The following is an 18,819-nucleotide window of genomic DNA, read 5'->3' on the forward strand; positions in this document are numbered from 1 at the left end:
ATCACATAAATGTTTTGTGTACTAAATGCAATAAAATGGACTTTAAAATGTGACATTTGTATTTTATTTGGACTAACAATTTGATGGAAGAAGCCCTTTTAAGCCCCTAATCCCAAACAATCCACTAGCAAGGACGCACAATCCACACACACTGGAGCCAATTTAGAGCCAATTTAGAAATAGATCTGGGGAAATCAGTGGTTGGTATCAAGTGATCCTGAGGGGCTGGACAACTGATCTCTGTATGCTCGCTATGTATTATGCTACTCATTGTACATTTGTATATACAGGGCACTCAGAAAGCATTCAGACCCCTCGACTTCTTTCACATTTTGTTACATTACAGCCTTATTCTAAAATGTATTCAATCGTTTTTTCCCCTCATCAATCTACACACAATACCCCATATTGACAAAGCAAAAACTGTCATTTATCATTTTTGGCAAATTTATTCAAACTGAAATATCACATTTACATAAGTATTCAGATTATTTACTCAGTACTTTGTTGAAGCACCTTTTGCAGCGATTACAGCCTCGATTCTTCTTGGGTAAGACGGTACAAGTTTGGCACACCTGTACTTGGAGAGTTTCTCCCATTCTTCTCTGCAGATCCTCAAGCTCTGTCAGGTTGGATGGGGAGCGTCGCTGCACAGCTATTTTCAGATCTCCCCAGAGATGTTCGATCAGGTTTCAAGTCTGGGCTCTGGCTGGGCCTCTCAAGGACATTTGGAGACTTGTTCCGAAGCCACTCCTGCATTGTCTTGGCTGTGTGTTTAGGGTCATTGTCCTGTTGGAAGGTAAACCTTTGCCCCAGTCTGAGGTCCTGAGTGCTCTGGAGCAAGTTTTCATCAAGGATCATTCTGTACTTTGCTCCATTCATCTTTGCCTCGATCCTGACTAGTCTCCCAGTCCCTGCCGCTGAAAAACCTCCCCACAGCATGATGCTGCCACCACCATGCTTCACCATAGGGATGTTTTCTACAGACGTGACGCATGGCATTCAGACCAGTGTTCAATCTTGGTTTCATCAGACCAGAGGATCTTGTTTCTCATGGTCTGAGACTCTTTATGTGCCTTTTGGCAAACTCCAAGCGGGCTGTCATGTGCCTTTTACTGAGGAGTGGTTTCTGTCTGGCCACTCTACCATAAAGACCTGATTGGTGGAGTGCTGCAGAGATGGTTGTCCTTCTGGAAGGTTCTCCCATCTCCACAGAGGAACTCTGGAGCTCTGTCAGTGTGACCATTGGGTTCTTGGTCACCTCCCTGACCAAGGCCCTTCTCCCCCGGTTGCTCAGTTTGGCAGGGGGGGCAGCTCTAGGAAGAGTCTTGGTGGTTCCAAACTTCTTCCATTTAAGAACGATGGAGGCCACTGTGACCTTGGGGACCTTCAATGCCGCAGAAATGTTTTGGTACCTTTCTCCAGATCTGTGCCTCAACACAACCCTGTTTTTCTCTGACATGCACTGTCAACTGTGGGACCTTATATAGACAGGTGTGTGCCTTTCCAAAGGTGCTCAATAAAGTTCACTCGTGAACAATAACTTTAGACCCAGCATGTATTTGAAACAGGTGTTTATTTGTTGACAACGAGTGCCGATTATTGGCTATTAAATGAGACAGGCGGCTGGCTATATGAGACTGGAAAATGCACACACACCAGAATGACCCGCAGAGGCCTACAGAACCTTCGGAAAGTATTCAAACCCCTTGGCTTTTTCCACATTTTGTTACATTATAGCCTTATTCTAAAATTGATGAAATAGTTTTTTTCTCTTTTCAATCTACTCACTATACCCCATAATGACATGTTTAAAAAATAAAAACAGAACTGACACATTTACATAAGTATTCAGACCCTTTGCTTTAACACTTGAAATTGAGCTCCGGTGCATCCTTTCCATTGATCATCCTTGAGATGTTTCTACGACTTGATTGGAGTCCACCTGTGGTAAATTCAATTGATTGGACCCATTGAGAGTGCTCAAAAGTAGATAAAGAGCAGTGGGTGTGTTATTATAATGTTTATACCGGTCACAATAAACAGTATGGTAGACTTCACAACATGTTTCTGAGCAAAAGCTGTGTGCATTAAGGAAATAGACACCTGGAGGTTGTGTTCAGTGATTGAAAAGCAAATAAACGCCCGGGCTATTATTTGAAGTATTATGGTATGTCCGGTGCGTACCTGGTTGTGTGTGTGCATACTTGCATGTCTCGGTGTGTCAATTTGTGTGTCTGTGTGTAAAAGTGTGTGTGCCCGGCGCTGGGCAGGAAGCAATCACAGGCCGATGGCTGAGCTGGCGGGTTCTTCATGGGTCAGTGTGCGCAGTAATGACTCATCTCCTCCCCTCTTCTTCTCCACCACTCTGCAGCTGATTCGTCCGGCAAGCCCAGCTGAGCGCCATCACAGACAGGAAGCCACTGTCAGGCTGCATCGTGAGATTGATCCTCTAACCTAGGTCCTGTTTCAAAGGGCAGCTTTAGCCGAGACAGACTAAAACGTCTCACTCGCAAATATACGCTTGTCTGCCTGGGCAAAAACACTACAGCACAACATTATAGTAGAAAATGCAATTACTGGATCCAAAGCCTTACATTGAGAAATATAGTAAGGCACCTAAATAGAAGCCTGACTGAAACAAAGCCTATCGGCAACAGTATATTGTGCTGATGGATATCTTGCATAGCCTATATAAGAGGGAGTCATATTTCATGTTCATTTGCATCCATTAAGCTGCTGAGTCTTCGAGGACACTTGAGAGAACAATCTGACACTGATTACATTGGCCTGCACTGGTAGTACAGTCATTTCGGCACCATGCAGAGAGCAGAGCAGGGACATTTAAGGACAAAACATTACAAGTAAACAAAAGGGTTTACAAGTTATAAATCAAGGATTGGTGGGGAGGGGTTTCTCTCACGCTAAATGAAAATGTTTGACTAAATTAGTATATTCTTCTAGCATGACTTCCTCCACATATTTCATTTCAGTAGCTCACATGTGCTTCACTGTGTTTTTGTGCATCTGAAATAGGTTTCCCTATTTTGTTTTTATGCATCTGGTCAAATTAAACCTATTTAAAATAAAAACAAACGTGTAGGATATTTCAGATTTCACAAAATATAATTCACAGGTAGGCCTGTATGCACCACATTTGAACATTCCATAAATGAGCTGCCTTTTATTTATTTTATCCCGCTCAAGCCTGCAACTCAATGTCCAGTTCTGAAATGTGGCCTAGTTTTTCAGGTGAATGTCCAACGATCTCGTCCCAGCTCTTCCGACAAGTGGACACAATCCACTCATGTTCATAGTCATCTGCAGGAAAATAGAAATAAGGTCAGAATAATAATAATAGGGTCAGAATAATAATAATAGGGTCAGAATAAAGCAACAACCTTTTAAAACTATTTTTAAACAGTCAATTCCTCTAACAACTACAAGGCTAGTATAAACAAATAACCTATTCTAATAGCCTAGTTCATAAAAAATCATTTGAACATTTAATCAAGGGAGACGGGGGGAAAGACTCTGGACTGGAAGCAGCAATCATTGTCATTCAATTCGAGCTTTTGAAACGAACACATTCAACTTATAAATCCCGTTCACATCTCCGTCAAATCAAGGTAACAATTAGGAGAAAATAACTTCTTAAATCACACACACCAAAGAAATGTACGAACATTTTTTTACAAGGATGACTCGACTACCAAAACAACAGATAATATATTGGTTTTCATATCGTTAAAACTGAAATGAGGTAATCGTTGCAGATCACGGGGTAGCCTAGGAGGCTACAGCTTCTCTGTTGGGACTGAATCCGTGCGTCGCAGCTGCACACACTTGAGTGCTCACCCTGTGGAACAGTGTGCGCCGGGCCCATTGTTGGGAACAGGTCTGAAGCTCTCGCCTGATTGTGTGTAATTGCCTGCGATAGTCCTAACAGCCACTCCGTCGGCTCTCTCGCCACTCTACCTGGCTCACGCGTTCGGCAATTGAAATCACAGTTGCGCCCTGGCCCGGATCCGCACCAGGCACCACAGCAGCTGCATACGAAACGAAGGCTATCCATCATTTTTTTTTGTCGCGTTGTGTTGCCTCCCCTCTTTGCAACGGAGGTCACCGTCAAGAAGGACATCTCATCACTATTTTAAACCAATTAATACCTCTGCACCGGTTTCTGTTGGTGGCGAGGCCATAGCACTGCAATTACCGTTTCCCTGAGCGCTTATGGTAATGAGATAGAATTCACACATTTTCATTTATTTTTTTTTTGCTGTAATTTCCCCTCTTAGGATTGTGATCGCTTCACAGAGCGTTTAAGTCAATGCTAAATTGATACCTTAATACAATTCTATTTGAGGGCACAGGTGGCCACCATAGTTCGATGCAATCTGAAATAAATGGAAATTCAGAATCTAAACATTTAACATGTTTTTAAATTCTTTGCCTACTGTGGCTTTCTTATTTAAATCTGCCATAAAGCCTTCAATAATGAATACTCGAAATAGTTTAGGGGCTTTAATTTGCATATATTAATTATTGGGAAAATAATTTTGCCTACACACAAGTTTAAAAAAAAAAATAAAAAAAAAATGGATTATAAAAATATTATCCACCAGATCCAAATGATTTTAGCCTGCATGGTTGAATTGTTTTGTTCATTCGTCTACACATGACTGTCATGTAACAAAAAGAAAGAAAGATGAACTTTAAAAAAACACATTTTACACTAGGGTGATTTCAGCATTAGTGGGACATTAGGTGTAGGCCTAGTGGTAAATTTGTGTTTTAGAGTACTGTACTATGGTAATATTGCAAACCACAAAAATGTGTATTGGGTTGTTGCTGAATGTGTTCTGTGCATGAAAAAATGGTTTGGTTAGGGTGAAATCATTGTTTTGTGTGTGTGGTCAGGTTTCCTAGATGGGGTGACCAGTTGAAACAGCACTGAGATATCAGCTGATGTAAGAAGGGCTTTATAAATACATGTGATTTGATGAACAACCCCCATAGATATGAATCCTTGCGCTACAATGATAATGTTGTCATTCTGTCAATTATAATTCCACAATCTAGCTTTGTGTGTTAAAATGAATAGTTATTAGTAGTTCTTTCAAATATAATAAAATATAACTGTTTACATGAATGGTTATGAAAATTGGATTTATAGTACTTTTCAGCTGTAACAAATGCACCAAATTAAGCTTTAAATCCATTAAAAAAAATCCTGCATTAGATATTCTAAAATACATTGAAATGTTGTTTTAGTTGTTCATAACAGCTCTGAATCGATTTTAGACGCTATATATAGCAAATAAGCAGTATAGGACAATGGTGGAAGGAATTAGAGGGACAAAAGGCGAGGAAAGGAAAAGTCTGTCACAAAATGTTTAAAACAGTGTTATTTACAAGCTTCTACAAAGGCTTTTTGATGAGTTCATAACAAGTGTGAAATGGGACACAAATGTATTACTAATGAAAAAAATAGTGTCCCAGTTCATTTACTAAAGTGTCCCACTAACACACACTTTTTAAATGTATTTTACCTTTATTTAACTAGGCAAGTCAGTTAAGAACAAATTCTTATTTTCAATGATGGTCTAGGAACAGTGGGTTTACTGCCTGTTCAGGGGTAGAACGACAGATTTGTACCTTGTCAGCTCGGGGATATGAACTTGCAACTTTTCGGTTACTAATCCAACGCTCTAACCACTTGGCTACCCTGCCGCCCCGCTTTAGCAAAAGTATGGGTGTGATGTTGTTTTAGGGGTTTGTAGCATCCACTGAATGATAAATGATCAAGTTGTTTCATCCCAAAAAATGTGAACAAGACCTTACTTGAAATAAACATGACTTGAGAAGGAGCAAACATAAAAACACCAAAAAGTGTCCCACTCATACATACTTCACCCTACATGTAGACTATATTGCATATTATAAACTTGGTGGTTTGAGCCCTGAATACTGTTTGGTTGAAAACCGTGGTATATCAGACCATATACCACAGGTATTACAAAAAAACAACACTTTTTACTATTCTAATTACATTGGTAGGCAGTTTATAATAGCAATAAGGCACCTCGGGGGTTTGTGGTATATGGCCAATATACCATGACTAAAAACTGTATGCTTTGTGCCTAAGAACAGCCCTTAGCCATTGTGTATTGACAATATACCACACCTCCTCGGGCCTTATTGCTTAATTAAATGTCAGTTGGCACATCATAAACATGACATTAATGCTACAAATATTTTCTTGTTGGTTGTCTTCCCATACTAATTCTGCCTTTCCCCCCCTGGCCCTTACTGGGACTGTTTGGCGGTGTCTGTAACTGGATATAACTCGTTACCCAAACTCTCTCACAGAGAGGCTCACCCACGAGCAGAAATGTAAAAGGGAAACGATAATGGCTCCTTGTAAAATTTTTAAAAAAAAAGGTGTTTCCTGTCAACTAATGCAGCAGAAACACTTAACAGCGTTAAATTAACGTAATGCCTGTCAGATCAGCTTGACCAATAGATCAGCCAACCAGCCAGGTTAGTTACTTAACGCCTGAATATAGTTGACGTCGGAGTTGTCATTATTCTGGGAGAGGTTATTTGTTGGAATGAAAATAATCTGAGTGGATTTACAATTGGAGAGGAGATAAAGGACCCTGTGTAAAGTAAAGGACCCTGTGATATTACAGCAAACATGAACATTACTGATTGTATCTCCTGGAAAAAGCTTCAGCTTGATTGCGTTCCAAATGGCACGCTATTCTCTAGGCTACTTATAGTCACTGCTTTTGACCAGAGCCATATGAGCCTTAGTCAAAACAGGGCACTTTATAGGGAAAAGGGTGCCATTTGGGATGCACTTAGTCAAAACAGGGCACTTTATAGGGAAAAGGGTGCCATTTGGGATGCACACCTGGACCCACAATAGAGTGGCAGTAGCCAAAGCCAGGGGTGTTTTCCTTGGCAGTGGGATACAGGGCTTTGCAGACCTTTGGGGGGGTGGGGGGGCAGGTGCAATGATAATAACATTTTTAAAAACAAGGGCAGCACCCACTCGCCACCACCCTCAAAAAGAGCAAACAATTGAATTACATTTCATAATTCATAACTTGAAATTCAAAACATACCAACTTCCTCTGTAGCCAACATTTCAACATTTATAGGCCTATTTATTTTCCGCAACAACAACACAAGTCAATAAGTATTCAATCCCTTTGTTTTTGCAAGCCTAAATAAGTTCAGGAGTAAACATTTGCTTAACAAGTCACATAATAAGTTGCATGGTCTCACTCTCTGTGCAATAATAGTGTTTAACATGATTTTTAATTGACTGCCTCATCTCTGTACCTCACACATACAATTATCCCTCAGTTGAGCAGTTAATTTCAAACACAGATTCAACCACAAAGACCAGGGAGGTTTTCCAATGTTTTCGCAAAGAAGGGCACCTATTGGAAGATGGGTGCCCTTAACTCAGTTAACGGAGAGAAAGGAAACCGCTCTGCGATTTCACCATGAGGCCAATAGTGACTTTAAAACAGTTACAGAGTTTAATGGCTATGATAGGAGAAACTTGAGGATGGATCAACAACATTGTAGTTACTCCACAATACTAACCTAATTGACAGAGTGAAAAGACGGAAGCTTGTACAGAATGCCAAATATTCCAAAACACGCATCCTGTTTGCAACACGGCACTAAAGTAATACTGCAAAAAATGTGGCAAAGCAATTCACTTTTTGTCCAATACAACACATTACTGAGTACCAATCTCCAAATTGTCAAGCATAGTGGTGTCTCCATCATGTTATGGGTGTGCTTTTAATCATTAAGGACTGGGGAGTTTTTCAGGATAAAAAAAAAGAAACAGAATGGAGCTAATAAGCACAGGAAAAATCCTAGAGGAAAACATGGTTCAGTCTGCTTTCCACCAGACACTGGGAGATTAACTCACCTTTCAGGAGGACAATAACCTAAAACCCGAAGGCCATATCTACAGTGAATTTTGGCCGAGTCACAGTTTTGATTTAAATCTACTTGAAAATCTAGGGAAACACCTGAAAATGGTTGTCTAGCAATGATCAACAAACAATTTGACAGAGCTTGAAGAATTCAGAAAATTATGAATGGGAAAATGTTGCACAATCCAGGTATTGAAAGCTCTTAGAGACTTACCCAGAAAGACTCACAGCTGTAATCGCTACCAATGGTGCTTCTACAAAGTATTGTATACTAATGTAAATACATTTGCAAACATTTTCACATTGTCATTATGGGGTATTGTGTGTAGATGGGTGAGAGAAAAATATATATTTAAAACTCCCTACGGTCGGTCGATGTCCACTGCCCCGCGGAAAACGAATCAGCCAGGGTGAAACATATCAACAATGAAAACCCAACAGAAAAAAAAGATAGAGAAGAATTCGGTGCTGATAGGACTGTGCAGAGATGTAGTGTGTATCAGCTCAATCTGCTCCCGTTTTCCACTATCGACTCTGTTCAGTTTGTAGCGTATATTCTGTTATACTATGGATCATGTACTTAATGTGTCTCTGGCATCAAAAAGCTGTTTAAATAGGCTATTCATGGGAGGTCTGGTAGAGCTGGAGAAATGAGAGCAACTCAGCTCACAATTCTAGGGAAATAGAAAGGGAAAGTTTCTTCTGGACAGGGCCTAACTATACTGGCCCAATAAGCACTTGTCCTAAAGATATCCCTTATTGGGACAGTGGTTAGGGTTAGGTTAGGTGTCCTGGGTTTAAGATCCGCTATGGTAATCACCCTACTCGCATATTCTTAGCAAAATATTATTAGACAACTATACATTAGACAACTTTACAGAAAGCTCTTATATCACTCAAATAAGTCAATCGAATCAATGATTAGAACGGTCAGACTAAACAATAACTGACATGGAGGCGTAGAGGGAAGATCGGAGTACTGTAGGAACGTTCAAATCCCAGGTGAGGACATAATACCAGTATAAATGAACATGCACAATCTAATCATCTATGTCAAATATGTAAGTTGAAAACACTATGTTAAATGCACTGTGTGCGTGTATCCCTAACCTTGCCAACAGACAAAGAGCTATGAATGGATGTGGTTTATTGATTTATCATTGGCTCTGCAAAAGTAAAAAGGTGTGATGTGTAATTCAACTTTTTTTGGGGGGGGGGAGAACATTTCTTTGGGACCATCAGGTGACATCCTGACAACTGATACACAGAATGTTCCTGCAACGTTCCCATGAAACATGTCTAGAACATTGATATCTTATATTCTGAGAACATGGCAACCATGTTGTGTATGTTTAGTGGGACGCTGATGGAATAATAGAACATTTACGTGTAATATCCTATGTTCTGAGTATGTTTGGTGGGACGTTGATGGAATAATAGAACATTTACGTGTAATATCCTATGTTCTGAGTATGTTTAGTGGGACGCTGATGGAATAATAGAACATTTACGTGTAATATCCTATGTTCTGAGTATGTTTGGTGGGACGCTGATGGAATAATAGAACATTTACGTGTAATATCCTATGTTCTGAGTATGTTTGGTGGGACGTTGATGGCATATTCTCCTAACCCTCCGAAAAGGAAACACATTAATTTTCTTGCAACGTTCCCATTTTTTATGTTCTGAGAACATGGTAACTACGTTCTGGGCGAGTTCAATTTAACAGCACATTGCATCTCTATGGGCTAAACTGTTTAGGATAGATGACCAGTCCCATATAGTCTTCCACACAATTCATTTTTGCTTGTTTTTTTCTCCTCTTCTTCCTATGTTTAAGGTCATTTAGAGCATATTGCTCATAATAATGAGGATATTTCATTGTTTACGCTTGCATTTCTGTTCCTATATTTAGCCGACTTTTCCCCCCCCATCATTACCCACCCTAATTTATGACGTCTGCACACTTACATTTAATGTTTTACTTTATATATTTTTCTCAATACCTTAAGACCATAAAACAAATATGCTGCTTTTGAAATTTCGTAGATCAGGCTCCCACTCACCACTATGCTTCAACCCTGTTATTATAGTGCAGGAACCGGGTGGGGGGGGTGGGGGGGGTTCTGGGTGGGAAACGACCAATGGGTGGGTTTCCCTGTGGGTCCTGCTTTTTGTTTCACATCCATGGGCTTTATAGCAAAGATAATAATAACATAATTGAAGTGAAACTGACAGCATTTTAGCAACGTGAAATCGTATTTATATCTGTTTATATATACCAGATATTGACAGATATTGTATGGTCATTTTCACGTTTTCATAAATTCTTAGAATTTTTGGGAATTACGTATACTAAGGCATTTGTGAAAATTCTATAGCAATATAGAGTGGGAAACCGCCCATGCATTTGGACAGTTAATAGACACTGCAGTAAATAAAACATCTGTCTCATCCAGAAACAGAGTCTATGCAGACTGGTGCACTATAGCCAATCAGAGCTACAATAGGCCTTGACACAAATAACCCATTTGACGTGGGAAATGGAATTCAAAAAACTGAACCGACTTTGGTCAATTAGTTGTTTAAAAAAACAGAACATTCTAGAAGTTTAGGTTAATCGCTCAGCACTAATAATGATACATAAGAAACTCAAAATTACCATCTGGATTAATGGGGAATACCAAAAAGGCAAAATCACTTTCCTTAAATGTATCCATAATGGAAAGAAAATTGCCTTTATTAATGTATGCTCCAAATTCATATGACCCTGTTTTTTTGTATTCGATGAACAGCATATTGTTAGAATGAACTGAATGCCATCTGGTGATTGGGACAGACCGTAACGCCATTTTGGACATGCCGGACAAATCTAACAAGACCAACTACAATTCACACGCAACCAAAGTTTTCCAGCATACAGACTCGTAGAGGCCTACAATGCCTTCGGCAAGTATTCATTTTGTTACATTACAGCCTTATTCTAAAATGGATTAAATAGTTTTTTCCCCTCATCAATCTACACACAATACACCATAATGACAAAGTAAAAACAGGCTTTTTTTATTTTTTGTAAATGTATAAAAAATAAAACAAATAACAGCAAGTATTCAGACCCTTTATTCAGTACTTTGCTGAAGCACCTTTGGCACCAGTTACAGCCTGGAGTTTTCTTGGGTATGACTCTACAAGCTTAGCACACCTGTATTTGGGGAGTTTCTCCCATTGTTCTCTGCAGATCCTCTCAAGCTCTGTCAGGTTGGATGGGGAGTGTAGCTGCACAACTATTTTCAGGTCTCTCCAGAGATGTTTGATCGGGTTCAAGTTTGAGCTATGGCTGGGCCCCTCAAAGACATTCAGAGACTTGTCCCAAAGCCACTCTTGCGTTGTCTTGGCTTTAAGTTGTATTTCCAGGCTCTAGTATTTTGCCCCATCCTAATATTGGTTTAGATTCTTCTGCCCCATGGCTGAGTATCAAGATAAATATAGTGTATCCTATTGCCCTGGAAGAGGTGGTCTTCAGTGATATATCCCTTAATATTTCCCTTCAGTGATATGCCCATGCTCCAATATTTCATAATAATGCCTCTGGAGGGCAGCCTTTGGAACCCCCCAATCGTCCAAATATGGAATCCGTACCCTTACCAATATCATGGACAGTAATGGATTGAGAACATTCCAAGATTGAAATACACATTAATGGGCAACTCCTTTTTTCTATATTTAGAACTTAGGTCAGCAATGCTGGCCTATGGAGTCCTTTGGGAAACCCAACTACCAAAACATCCATTGATGGGATTTATAAATAAATTACATGGGCTCCCGAAAGGACTGATCTCTACAATATCTAAACATAATATCTGAGCTAGCCATTAAAGAAGTATGGTCTACAGATCTAATTTAATCTGTTCCATGCTTTAACTGGAACAGAATGTGGAAAAAATATAACCCTGGCATCCCGTAATCCGAACCATCAATTTATACATTTCAAGTTTGTTCACAGACTGTATTTAACACCCAGGAAATGTTTTATGATGAAATTGTCCCCAACTCCCAACTGTTCACTGAGTCACCTAAACAGGTAAGCATATTCCTTCATATGATGTGGGAGTGCCCTGTAGTTAAATGCTTCTTGGGCAAAGTTATGAAATACATTGTAAAGTGCATAGCGGGGTGGGGAGAATGGTTTCTGGATGGGGAGAGGGAGGAAGTGGGTGGGTGGATGAGTGGGGACTGAGGGGGTGAATGGGTCAGGGTTATCTTTATATGCATTTATTCGATTTTCTTTGTACCTGTAACCACCCTCTGAAAAATGAAAATGACAAAACTAAATTAAAAGGTGGTGGGGCATTGAGATCACCTTAGACCAAAGGGAGAGTGTCCCCTACTGGCACCTCCAACAGTATCTGATCTCCCATCCAGAGACTGACCAGGACCAACTCTGCTTAGCTTCAGAGGCAAGCCAGCAGTGGTATGCTGCTGGCATTAAGGGAATGGTCTCTTTGAAATATTCCTTGCAGCAGAAGAACATTCTTATAAAAACGTTAGTTAATGACCTAATGAAACTCTTTAGGGAAAATGTTCTAAAGTTGCGGGAACGTTTGTTGTTAGCTGGGATGTCAGTCGATCACTGCCTGCCTGCCTGCCACCTCGGCTCTGTGCGGTTTGCTCCATGCAAGACGCTCTGTGAAGTTCCTAAACCTCGTTCATACACAAAGCTCTCCTAGCCAGTGTTATTACACATGATCAAGATAATGATGAGGGCTTGGCTTTGGCAACAGCAGTCTTCAGATTACAAAGCCTCCAGTGTCCTGCACTTCCCCTTGAAATGCCCCTATGGCCTCATAGAATTAGAAGCACTCATTCGAATTCTAACTATGAATGGTGCTCCGATGGTTTCAGGAAAATAACCTTTAATTTACAAAAGTCTCAAGATTTCTTTCGATTTCTATATATCTGTGATTCCTAGGTTGTTTATTTTTGGAGACAGAGCAATGCTGGGGTGTGTTTGTGTGTGTTTGTGTGTGTGTTGCCAGGACAGGGGAGAGTAGGGAAGGGTAAAGAGGAGGATACAACGACACAGTCGATTATACCTGGGAGGCAGCCAACTGTGGGCTCCATGTGGCGTTGGTTGACAGTCAGGCGGACGGGGACACTCCTTCCACCCACCCGCACCACCACTCCACTCCCCGGACTGGACCGACCTGAGAGATGCTGGGTCACATCCAGATGATCTGTCTCGCCCCGCCCCTCCTCCGCTGCTGCTGTGAAGACTCAGAGATTCCTCCTCAGGGCTTCCTCCCATCTGCTTTTGTACTTCTTCTCAGGTCTTGGCCCAAAGCCTGGGCATTTCCCTGACTCTTCCTTCCCGGCCCAGCAGCAGCTCTCTGGGCTGAGGGCCCTGCTCCGCTCCCCCGTCCCCCTGCCCTTTTACCCCTGCCTCTTATCTTCCCCTTCTGTTCTTGATTGTGTCCCAAATATCACCCACTTCCCTATATAGTGCACAAAGTGGTGCACTATATAGGAAATAGGGTGCCATTTGGCACACAACCCTTCTTCTGTCCTGTACCACAGCTGTGAGTGCACTCTTTCCTCTCCTCCTCAAAACACGTCGTCCCCGCAGGGAGAGCAGTTCCTCTGGATGTACAGTAAGTGCAGGGACCCTCTGCTCTCCTCCTTCCTGGATGGAAGCCATTGGCAATAAATTCTGTCTTCACACCCATTTTGACAAATGTACCTTCAACCTCTCAGAGATGAAAATAAATCCAGAGGACACAGAGTGTTTTCCTTGTCACGTCATATGGGCCCGAAGCCCAATGATCCCACTCGTACACAGTTCATCTTACACAAACACTGGATGTTTCCATTAAAAAACCCATATGCAGATTACATTTTTAATTATGCACTATAGAAGTATCTGGATAAGGGGCCAATAATCTATCAAGGAGATGATAATGGATCTGAGAGATTTATAATGTTGAGTTTGAAATCACAAATCAGTGCAAAATGAATGAAATATGTCCTGTAAAAAAAATCACAGAACAAACAGCAGACAGACCCAATTAATCTGAATCAGACTATTGGAACAACAGTACTGTTTTTAAAGCTCCTCCTATTTTTCTCCTCAACTCTACATTTCTTTCCCTCCGTTTCATTGATCAATACCAGAACTGTTATGAAGGACCCAAAGCGAGGAAAATCGGGAACATAATTCTTATTACATATAGTATGTTCAAGACATCTGTTCAGGACGTGCATCTCTTCGTCTGTTTTTGTCTATACACATGAATTAGATTTCCATGCTCCGGATCACACAGTGATTAATATGCGGATTCTTATATGTATTATGTTTGGCTGGGACACTAGTAAATCATAGGCCCCTGTCTGCCTGTCAGCGATCATCCAAATATACACACTTTGTTTGTGGTGTGCTCATCAAAGAAAAATCATAAATATAAATGTTCAAATCATAATTTGTTTTTCATTTCTTGTATGTGTATGTATAGGCTAAGCTACACTCACTGTTTCCAAAGAATGCTGCCTTGGCTGCAACCTATGCCAAAAGATAACATACAGTATGTCTATTATTTCACAGGACATTATTTCACAGCTGGGCAGTCTCCCATAAAGCACCATGCATCCCATTCACAGAGATACGACTAGATCCATAACCATTCCTAAACCATGACATTGTCTGGTGATGCAAAACTATGAAAAACTGGCACGAGTATTGGAATTGTGATCGGAAAACCTGACATACCTCATTACCTTCAAATCAAAGATCCCACGTTTGGGCACTCAATGGGTGGAAAAAAATGTGTTTTACATTTTCCCTTTGAAAACAAAACTAAAATGACTGCAGTGGAGAGGCAAGCTTGGCTGAGAGGACCAGCAGATGATGAGTTATAGAGTAATAAGGCTGCCTCAGCAAAGTATCTGACTAAAATAATCTACTATATTAGAGAATCTGAGTAATCCACCAGTATAGTATTTTTTCAGTTTAGTATCAAAATGTTTCCCCGGTGGCCGACGCTTACTCATGGGTTAATATCTACCCTGAACATTATGATAAAGGAATACATTTTACTTTGTAAGGTCCGACAATTAGATAAGAAAGACATATGTCAAAGTCAAATTGTAATGGAGACATGGTGGCACACTGAGCTCTAATGAGCTGGAGGTTAGAAACATATGTGATACAAGACGCCAGGATCTGTTCTCACAAAAACCTTGAAGTGAGCTCCAACAGTCTCCACTCACCTGCGTTTCTGAGAAAGTGATGCTCATAGTCAGTGATGACCCTGGCGTTGGGGTCATAGAATCCATCCCCACAGTCATAGCAACCATCTGGGATGACACGCAATGAGTCTGTCAGCTGAGGCTCCCCTGCCAGGTCAGATAGAGAGAGGAAGTGACTGGTTATATGTATTGAGACAAACAACAACAAAAGAAGTGACATCATTTAAGAAAGACAGACAGATTGTGGTAAAAACCATTGAGATAATATATTATATTCCATTGCTATGGTATAGAGACTAAATAGACGATTACCCTAATTCTTTAAATAAAGTTGCACTATGCAGAAATCGCTCTGCCATTTCCTGGTTGCTAAAACTCTAATAGCTCCCCTAATTTCAGTTCATGTGACAAAATAAGCTGTTGTGGAGAATCATTGTACCATCTAAATCGCTGTGAAATATATTTTCCATAACCAAAATGATTGTTGTTACAGCTGTTTGAAGCTGGTGTACAAAACCGAAAGTAAGACGCAAAAACAAAACTTAAGAATGGGAAGTATAGAAATGGCGCACAAAGAACAGATCTACTGTTTCTTAGACTTTCAAGTAAAATGATATACAGTGCCTTGCGAAAGTATTCGGCCCCCTTGAACTTTGCGACCTTTTGCCACATTTCAGGCTTCAAACATAAAGATATAAAACTGTATTTTTTTGTGAAGAATCAACAACAAGTGGGACACAATCATGAAGTGGAACGACATTTATTGGATATTTCAAACTTTTTTAACAAATCAAAAACTGAAAAATTAGGCGTGCAAAATTATTCAGCCCCTTTACTTTCAGTGCAGCAAACTCTCTCCAGAAGTTCAGTGAGGATCTCTGAATGATCCAATGTTGACCTAAATGACTAATGATGATAAATACAATCCACCTGTGTGTAATCAAGTCTCCGTACAAATGCACCTGCACTGTGATAGTCTCAGAGGTCCGTTAAAAGCGCAGAGAGCATCATGAAGAACAAGGAACACACCAGGCAGGTCCGAGATACTGTTGTGAAGAAGTTTAAAGCCGGATTTGGATACAAAAAGATTTCCCAAGCTTTAAACATCCCAAGGAGCACTGTGCAAGCGATAATATTGAAATGGAAGGAGTATCAGACCACTGCTAATCTACCAAGACCTGGCCGTCCCTCTAAACTTTCAGCTCATACAAGGAGAAGACTGATCAGAGATGCAGCCAAGAGGCCCATGATCACTCTGGATGAACTGCAGAGATCTACAGCTGAGGTGGGAGACTCTGTTCATAGGACAACAATCAGTCGTATATTGCACAAATCTGGCCTTTATGGAAGAGTGGCAAGAAGAAAGCCATTTCTTAAAGATATCCATAAAAAGTGTCGTTTAAAGTTTGCCACAAGCCACCTGGGAGACACACCAAACATGTGGAAGAAGGTGCTCTGGTCAGATGAAACCAAAATTGAACTTTTTGGCAACAATGCAAAACGTTATGTTTGGCGTAAAAGCAACACAGCTGAACACACCATCCCCACTGTCAAACATGGTGGTGGCAGCATCATGGTTTGGGCCTGCTTTTCTTCAGCAGGGACAGGGAAGATGGTTAAAATTGATGGGAAGATGGATGGAGCCAAATACAGGACCATTCTGGAAGAAAACCTGATGGAATCTGCAAAAGACCTGAGACTGGGACGGAGATTTGTCTTCCAACAAGACAATGATCCAAAACATAAAGCAAAATCTACAATGGAATGGTTCAAAAATAAACATATCCAGGTGTTAGAATGGCCAAGTCAAAGTCCAGACCTGAATCCAATCGAGAATCTGTGGAAAGAACTGAAAACTGCTGTTCACAAATGCTCTCCATCCAACCTCACTGAGCTCGAGCTGTTTTGCAAAGAGGAATGGGAAAAAAATTCAGTCTCTCGATGTGCAAAACTGATAGAGACATACCCCAAGCGACTTACAGCTGTAATCGCAGCAAAAGGTGGCGCTAAAGTATTAACTTAAGGGGGCTGAATAATTTTGCACGCCCAATTTTTCCGTTTTTGATTTGTTAAAAAAGTTTGAAATATCCAATAAATGTCGTTCCACTTCATGATTGTGTCCCACTTGTTGTTGATTCTTCACAAAAAAATACAGTTTTATATCTTTATGTTTGAAGCCTGAAATGTGGCAAAAGGTCGCAAAGTTAAAGGGGGCCGAATACTTTCGCAAGGCACTGTATCTACAACTCACATTTCTATGAGAATTTGGTCAGGTCGCCCAAAACGTTACATATTGCCACTTTAAGGATTTGAGGATTTAGTCTGCTTATATTAAAGATGAACTGGCACTGTTTTAGCACCATTATATCTTATTAAAATCTGTTCATATACACTCTCTGGAAGATTTTCACAGAGAAAATAAGCTAAAGTTTACCTGCAGGTTTGAGTCCATTGCACCTCTCAGTGTAGAACTGTCTGTCATAGCCATCACAAAACTCCCAGTCCTTCTCTTGGTACTCCAGTCCATCAGAGAAAGTATACTTTCCCTGTGGATTAAACACTTTGTAGTTTCCGTGATTTAAACACTGTAGTACCCTGCATCAAACTGTTTATATTCAGTCAGAAACTTGCATCTAATGGCAAAACAGGGATATTAGGCAAAAAAAGAGACAAACTTGTGTTTGGATTGGGGAATTACATTTTACCACAACATAGGCCTATGTCAATATGGTTGAATTGTCTTTTAATCATGCATCATTTGTTAAGAGATCTAGGCTATGTTCCATATCCTGTGGAGTTTTTACCATGAACAAAGGGTCTGCGCTGGCTCGGAGTAAGGTGTGTTTGGTCATGGGCTTGCTTGCTTGCTAGATCATGTCTAATGGAGCGTAGTAATCATGATAATAATCGAACTGGCTACTATTATGGCTGAGATACGCATGAATGAACGGTTGACCAAAAAGGAATGTATTTCCTGTGTGGAGCATGCAGAGAGCACATGTAGGGGGAGAGGTATAGCAACGTAATAATTGCGACAATTAATGTATATCATTGCTAAAGGGGACCAGATGTAATGTCCACTATAACCAATGTGAAACACACACATAGACCTACACACGTATGAAGCCCCCCCCCCCCCCACACACACAGTATGCTACAAACCTGTTTGGATATTCCTTTCTCCCAAGTTCCTTCATATATGCTTCCATTTGGGAAATGGAGTACACCTTTTCCATGGAACATATCATTCTTCATCTCCCCAACATATCTGGTCTCTGTGGGGAATTTATACTCTCCTTCTCCCTCTATCCTGAAGAACAGTGAAAATGACATATCTAATTCACCAGTGGTGAGATGAGAACAATGAACTTCAACTTGTGCAAGAACTGGTGCAAGCTAGCTAGCTTCCCAACATCACAATTTTGACACAGACCAGTTTGCTAAATTTCTATGACAAAAATAGTGATTCATTTACCTGCCATTTTTGAAGCCTCCAGTGTAACTGCTACCTGTGAACTCCATATTTGTTATTTTATTAAAAGCTACATAGAACAACTGGGGTTAGTTTAGCTAATAGCTGTCTAGTTTCTGTGGGCGTCACTAGTTAAAGTCA

General features: G+C 40.5%; 1 protein-coding gene across 1 annotated transcript; it reads right to left on the reverse strand.

The window, feature by feature from the left end:
• Window positions 1-3,202: 3,202 nt before the first annotated feature.
• On the reverse strand, window positions 3,203-18,728 carry LOC139410057 (MORN repeat containing 5). The gene is made up of 5 exons (XM_071155492.1): window positions 18,682-18,728; window positions 18,369-18,516; window positions 17,641-17,752; window positions 15,228-15,353; window positions 3,203-3,321 (listed from the first exon to the last, which is right to left on the reverse strand). The coding sequence occupies exons 1-5, from the start codon at window positions 18,726-18,728 to the stop codon at window positions 3,203-3,205; spliced, it is 552 nt and encodes a 183-aa protein (XP_071011593.1).
• Window positions 18,729-18,819: the final 91 nt, after the last annotated feature.

The sequence above is a fragment of the Oncorhynchus clarkii genome, chromosome 5 (assembly GCF_045791955.1).
Source record: "Oncorhynchus clarkii lewisi isolate Uvic-CL-2024 chromosome 5, UVic_Ocla_1.0, whole genome shotgun sequence".
Lineage (NCBI taxonomy): Eukaryota > Metazoa > Chordata > Actinopteri > Salmoniformes > Salmonidae > Oncorhynchus > Oncorhynchus clarkii.

Coding starts and splice junctions, on each gene's coding strand:
- LOC139410057 (XM_071155492.1), bottom strand. CDS start 18,728: ATGGAGTTCACAGGTAGCAGTTACACTGGAGGCTTCAAAAATGGCAG. Junction 18,517..18,681: donor GGAGGCTTCAAAAATGGCAG/GTAAATGAATCA, acceptor ACTGTTCTTCAG/GATAGAGGGAGAAGGAGAGT. Junction 15,354..17,640: donor CAATGGACTCAAACCTGCAG/GTAAACTTTAGC, acceptor CTGACCTGGCAG/GGGAGCCTCAGCTGACAGAC.